We start from the raw sequence: 5,834 nt of genomic DNA, 5'->3' as shown, positions 1-5,834 counted from the left end.
CTCTAATTACGTTGATAACCAGTTTATAACAGTAATAAGGCACCTCTGGAATTTGTGGTATATGGGCAATATACCACGGCTAATGTCTGTATATAGGCATATACCACACCCCCTCTGGCCTTATTGCTTAATAACTTTTCTTTATATTATGTATCATATTGTCAAACTCAAATGTAGAAAAAGGCTCTTCCAGTTATGGAATTTAAGAAGCAACATGTGGCCTTTTCCAAATGCTGATAATTTGAAAAATATAAATGCAACATGTAAAGTGTGGGTCCCATGTTTCATGCGCTGAAGAAAAAGAATCCCAGACATTTTCCATACGCACAAAACGCTTATTTCTCTCAAATTTGTTTACATCCCTATTAATGAGCATTTCTCCTTTGCCAAGATAATCCATCCAACTGACAGGTATGGCATATCAAGAAGCTGATTAAACAGCATGATCATTTCACAGGTGCACCTTGTACTGGGGACAATAAAAGGTCACTTTAAAATGTGCAGTTTTGTCACACAACACAATGCTACAGATGTCTCAAGTTTTGAGGGTGCGTGGACTTGAGATGCTGACTGCAGGAATGTCAACCAGAACTGTTCCCCGAGAATGTAATGTTAATTTCTCTAACATAAGCTGCCTCCAGTGTCGTTTTAGAGAATTTAGCAGTACGTCCAACAGGCCTCACAACCGCAGACCATGTTTAACCACGCCAGCTCAAGTCCTCCACATTCGGCTTCTTCACATGAGGGATCGTCTGAGGGGGGGTGCTGATTATTCTGTCTGTAATAAAGCCGTTTTGTGGGGGGTTGGGGGGGGAATCATTCTGATTGTCTGGGCCTGGCACCCCAGTGGGTGGGCCTCTCCCCTCCAAGGCCCACTCATGGCTGCACCCCTGCCCAGTCATGTGAAACCCATAGATCAGGGCCTAATACATTTATTTTAATTCCCTTATTAATTCCCTTATGAACTGTAACTGTAACTCAGAAAAAAAGTATAAATTGTTCCGTTTATATTTTTTTCAGTATAGTTTGAAGGCTTGTTCCTTCAAGAATAGTTAAAGGTTAAAAAAAATAAAAAAATGTTCCCAGCGGAAAAGGTACTGAAAGTTCTAATGTATAGTGGGCGTGTACACTTAATGTGAAAAATGAACTGAGGTACATAATTGGCCGTGGCCATGATTGGCAGCTTTGGGGATCAAATCAGAGGCACCCTAAATGAAAGGTCTTTTTTTTTTAACCGGTACTATAAAACCAACGACGGCTTGGCGTCGTATGGAAGAAGCCATCTTGAAGAGCGTTGGCTGGTCGTGTTGTCAGTAGGCGATTTGGAGAGATTATTTTCAATTTATTTTATTTGTGTAAGTACCGTAACTGTTTTCGTTTTTTTTATGTAAATGTAGTTGTGCTGTTTAAGTAGTAAAGCCTTAGGTCGTGCAGCCTTAGCATTACGTAACGGAGTGATACTATGGTTCATGCTAGCGGTTTATCTGTGCGATACGTTTTTTAAAATATTTTTTTAAATAAACAGTATTTGCTGCTCTTATTTTCAGAGGGTGTCAGAATTGTCACTTTGTTGCAACCGCATTCGAGGAGGCGACTTCCGTACGTCGCTTGCATTCTGGCAACATGGCTTTCTGTAAATGTATGGGAGACAATCTTGCCAGCCAAAATGGAGGGACTGTATGCATAGCATAATGGCGAAGCATGTACAGCGAGTGGGTTACATAATAACAGGTCATTTTATAACAATGTTTCACTTTGCAGGACAAGGGATCTTAGTACAACATGTCAGACACCGAGCAACAGTTTATGGAAACATCCGAAAACGGCCATGAAGGCGAGGAGGACTTTAACGGAGCCGAGCCCGCTGATGAGACCGAAGCCCTGAATGAAGGCGAGGCAGAGACCGAAGCCTGCGTAGAAGATAAAACTGCATTAGAGGGAGAAGGCAAAGGGGAGGGAGAAGATTCACAAAATGGTGCCTCGGAGGGGGAAGGCGGACAGATCAACGCCAGCAAAGGCGAGGAGGACGCGGGGTGAGTGTAGACATGTATTCGAAATATTATATTCGATCTCGGCAGAGCTCATAATGGATTGCATCGCTCCTTTGTTACGTCTGGCTTTGTTGGCGCCATGTGCAGTGCTAAGGGGGGATGGGCCTTTAGTCTCTACGGGATGGGCGAATTCAGCGTAAAAATAACACTCCCTCGTCCGTTTAAACAATCGCGCCAAGCTAAAAGATACAGCATCTGTTAATTATAGCACATTGGGTTTGTTTCTGATCAAAATTGTTGGGCGTGCGTGGTTTTGGACATGCTGTAGTAGGCCCAGCCTTCCTATGTCAGCAATATGTTCCGTAACACTTATCGAGCACTTGTGTTAATCAATCGCCAAATTTAATGTGTCCATTTTTTCTTTGTTAGGAAAATGTTTGTTGGCGGACTTAGCTGGGACACGAGTAAGAAAGATCTTAAAGATTATTTCTCTAAATTCGGTGAGGTGACAGACTGCACCATAAAGATGGACCAGCAGACAGGCCGGTCAAGAGGCTTTGGCTTTATTCTCTTCAAAGAAGCAGCCGGTGTAGACAAGGTAAGAAATTATATTTCTGTTACTTTGATATTTTCAATGAAGTTTTATAGCACTGCAATATCCCTGTGGGTATGCTACTATTTGCCCTTCATTCTCCTAGTTATCCTTCCTCTTTTCTAGGTTCTCGAGCAGAAGGAACACAGACTAGATGGGCGACAGATTGACCCCAAGAAGGCCATGGCCATGAAGAAGGAGCCTGTGAAGAAAATCTTTGTAGGTGGTCTCAACCCAGACACAGAAAAGGAAGTTATCCAGGAGTACTTTGGAACTTTTGGAGAGGTAAAGTATCCACATTTCTGATTTTGGTTGTGTGGTAGTACTGACTTGGTGGTTTTGGTGCTGTGTTAACCGTAATTGTTTCATCTTTCCTTGACATGCAGATTGAGACGATTGAGCTTCCACAGGATCCAAAGACCGAAAAGAGAAGGGGCTTCGTGTTCATCACGTATAAGGATGAAACTCCTGTCAAAAAAGTGCTAGAAAAGAAATTCCATAATGTCAGTGGAAGCAAGGTAAGAATGGATCGCAGTCAAATGCACTGCAAGGCCATGTGCACTGTCCCTTTTTGTACAAGTGATTGCGGACGTACAATGTTGCACACTCACTTTCAAATGGAGCCTTTGATTCGTGTGAAATATTTTTTTTTTGTGGTTTCCTCAGGGAACATGTAACCCTCGCATTAAAGATCCATGCAGTGAGTGTTGCAAAGGTTTTTTCCATGGCTGACTTAAGTTTTCATCTTACGATCTGTTCCAGTGTGAGATTAAAATAGCCCAGCCCAAAGAGGTGTACCAGCAGCAGCAGTATGGTGGCCGTGGAGGTGGGGGACGAGGCAGGGGTCGTGGAGGTGAGTATTAACACAAAACATCTGGTGCTGATTTAACCTAGGGAAACTGTACTTCACAGTCCTAAGATCAGTTTGGGTTATGTGTCTGCTTCTAGTCGCTGTATTGATTTGTTCTCAGGTCAGGGCCAGAACTGGAACCAAGGTGGTGGTGGTGGATACAACAACTACTGGAACCAAGGCTACGGTAACCAGGGCTATGGCTACGGTGGACAGCAAGGCTATGGCGGATACGGAGGCTACGGCAACTACGACTACTCCGCAGGATACGGCTATGGTGGTGGCTACGACTACAGTAAGCGATAACCACCCGAAACACAAATGTGAGAAATTTTGTTGGTCCTTGTCGTACGGAAGACACTCAGTCTTTTTCTTTCTTGTCCTCCAGACCAGGGCAATGCAGGCTATGGGAAAACTCCAAGACGTGGAGGCCACCAGAGTAGCTACAAGCCATACTGATCACATGTAGTGCAGGTATGCATTTTTGCATCATCTATGGTGATATGACAATCTAACTGTAACCATTTGTGCCTTTGACTCAAATTTCTCCCATCTAGTCTGATCCCATTCAAACGTTTGTTAATGGGGGGAGGGGGGTGGTGAGGGTCTGGAAATCTTTAATTATGGACTCATTCCATGTGCCAACCATTTTAAGATGCATCCCTACAAACACTACTTGATCAATAAGGGTTGAGGTGGTGGTTGCCCCAGCATAAGCATTAGGGCCTTTCTGATGGGGTGCCGGGTATGGCAGCTAGGTGTCATGTCCCCTTTGATGCGCTCCCCCTCTGGAGCAATGTTATTGTAATGTTACAAAAAAAATACTAGTTCATAAACATCATGGTGTCCATGTGTGTAATACTAAATGCCATTTGGTTATGCTCAGTAACTATAAGCACCATGTTTCTCTCTTAAGGTCTAAAGTAAATAAGAAAAAAGAAACCCATGGTCCGGCCACAGCGAACATGGGCTCTGGCTTTTCCTTTGGAGTTGGCAGAAATTTGGCCTCATGCCCCATATGTACAGATGAAGTGAGGAACTGGGGAAGCAAATGCCACTTCCACTTTTTATTTGATATTGTTTTGTGTCCATTTCCAGAGATGGAAGTGTTATTTTTACTGTACTTTTTGGTACCTTTTTGAATAATGTATTGTATGGTCGTATTTTACATGTCTGCTGGACTTACCAACAAACAGGAGCAGAGCTTTCGTAAGCTTTTCAAATAAACTTTTGTTGGTGTTTCTAGATTTGTAGTTTTTTTTTTTTTTCATGCTGAGTGTTTGATGCGAGTTGCATGGCTTCGGATGTGGGGTGAGGCGACGGGATTAAACTAATCAAAGGTTTCATTGTAAGCTTGTCTAGTGAATGTTTGCAGTTGGCTAGTAGACGATGACAACCAGCATTTGTTTTTTTGGCTTTTAAGGAGTCCCCCCCCCTCCCATATTGTCTGCATTTTTAAAGTGGCTACTAGTGTTACAAACAATACAATCCAACCGAGCGCAAGCCTGTTAATGTAAGAGGGCCTTCCCTCTCTCACTGGAAACTCATTCCTCTAGTGTCTTGGGCAAATTGGTAGAAATAAACTTTTGGTTTATATTACACGTGGATCCTTTTGTTATTATTCATAAACCTAATGTTAACTGATTTGTACTGTTAAATGGCTTGTCTTGGGTAAGGTTAAAATCGCTCTGTCCGGATGTCTCTTTGGGATGCGGTGGCAGATACTTCGCTGGCAGAGGGAATCGGTCAATGGGGTGAAAGCCGTTCTACGTACATGTCGATTTACTTTCGGAGCTAGCTGATCTTACCCCGCTGTGGATCTGAAGTGTAACTACAGTATTTGCTATGTTCTAGGTGGATAAGGTGATAACAGTAGTCCTCTGGTAAGTGCACTCCTACCCCATTTTTGCTTGTCATTAATAGTCCTTTGATACTTGTGTATAAAGTCACTGTTGCCATGCAATGTTGCAATTATCAAGATCAGCTGGAAGTGTCTTCTCTTCAGTCTGCCTGGGCCAGTGTCCATTCCAAGTTGATATCATGATCTCTTTCCTACTGTATCAGTAGTACCTCATTGAGTTCTTAGTACTTCGTTATTCCGTAGTTACCATGTGGTGGGGGGATAGTCTCTATTTTCACAGAAGTATAAATGTGAGCGTCACAAGGTATTTTAAATTTATGTTCATTTCATAGGAAAAGTACATGGTGTTCTAGTAGAGAAATGCATTGCTCTGTTTCTGTCACTCATGCAGAACCAAAAGCGTGCAGTAATTCCTCGTCATAAACCATGTGTTAGCTCTAGAGGTGTAATCATTACGCTTTGTAGCCTTAATTGTGGTATGGATCAATGAGATTGGCTTTCTTGAGTATGTCTGCAGGCTGTCTTCCTCCACGATGGCTC

At 42.8% G+C, this 5,834-nt stretch overlaps 1 protein-coding gene across 1 annotated transcript; it reads left to right on the top strand.

Moving 5' to 3' along the window:
• Positions 1 to 1,249: 1,249 nt before the first annotated feature.
• Positions 1,250 to 5,034, top strand: LOC120062559 (heterogeneous nuclear ribonucleoprotein A/B-like). The gene is made up of 9 exons (XM_039012624.1): positions 1,250 to 1,355; positions 1,762 to 2,033; positions 2,421 to 2,589; positions 2,710 to 2,868; positions 2,970 to 3,101; positions 3,346 to 3,436; positions 3,555 to 3,728; positions 3,822 to 3,907; positions 4,350 to 5,034. The coding sequence occupies exons 2-8, from the start codon at positions 1,783 to 1,785 to the stop codon at positions 3,890 to 3,892; spliced, it is 1,047 nt and encodes a 348-aa protein (XP_038868552.1). The 5' UTR covers positions 1,250 to 1,355; positions 1,762 to 1,782; the 3' UTR covers positions 3,893 to 3,907; positions 4,350 to 5,034.
• The last annotated feature ends 800 nt before the right edge of the window (positions 5,035 to 5,834 follow it).

The sequence above is a fragment of the Salvelinus namaycush genome, chromosome 17 (assembly GCF_016432855.1).
Source record: "Salvelinus namaycush isolate Seneca chromosome 17, SaNama_1.0, whole genome shotgun sequence".
Taxonomy (NCBI): domain Eukaryota; kingdom Metazoa; phylum Chordata; class Actinopteri; order Salmoniformes; family Salmonidae; genus Salvelinus; species Salvelinus namaycush.
Note: the sequence above shows the minus strand (reverse complement) of the source record. Positions and strands in the feature narration are given on the sequence as shown.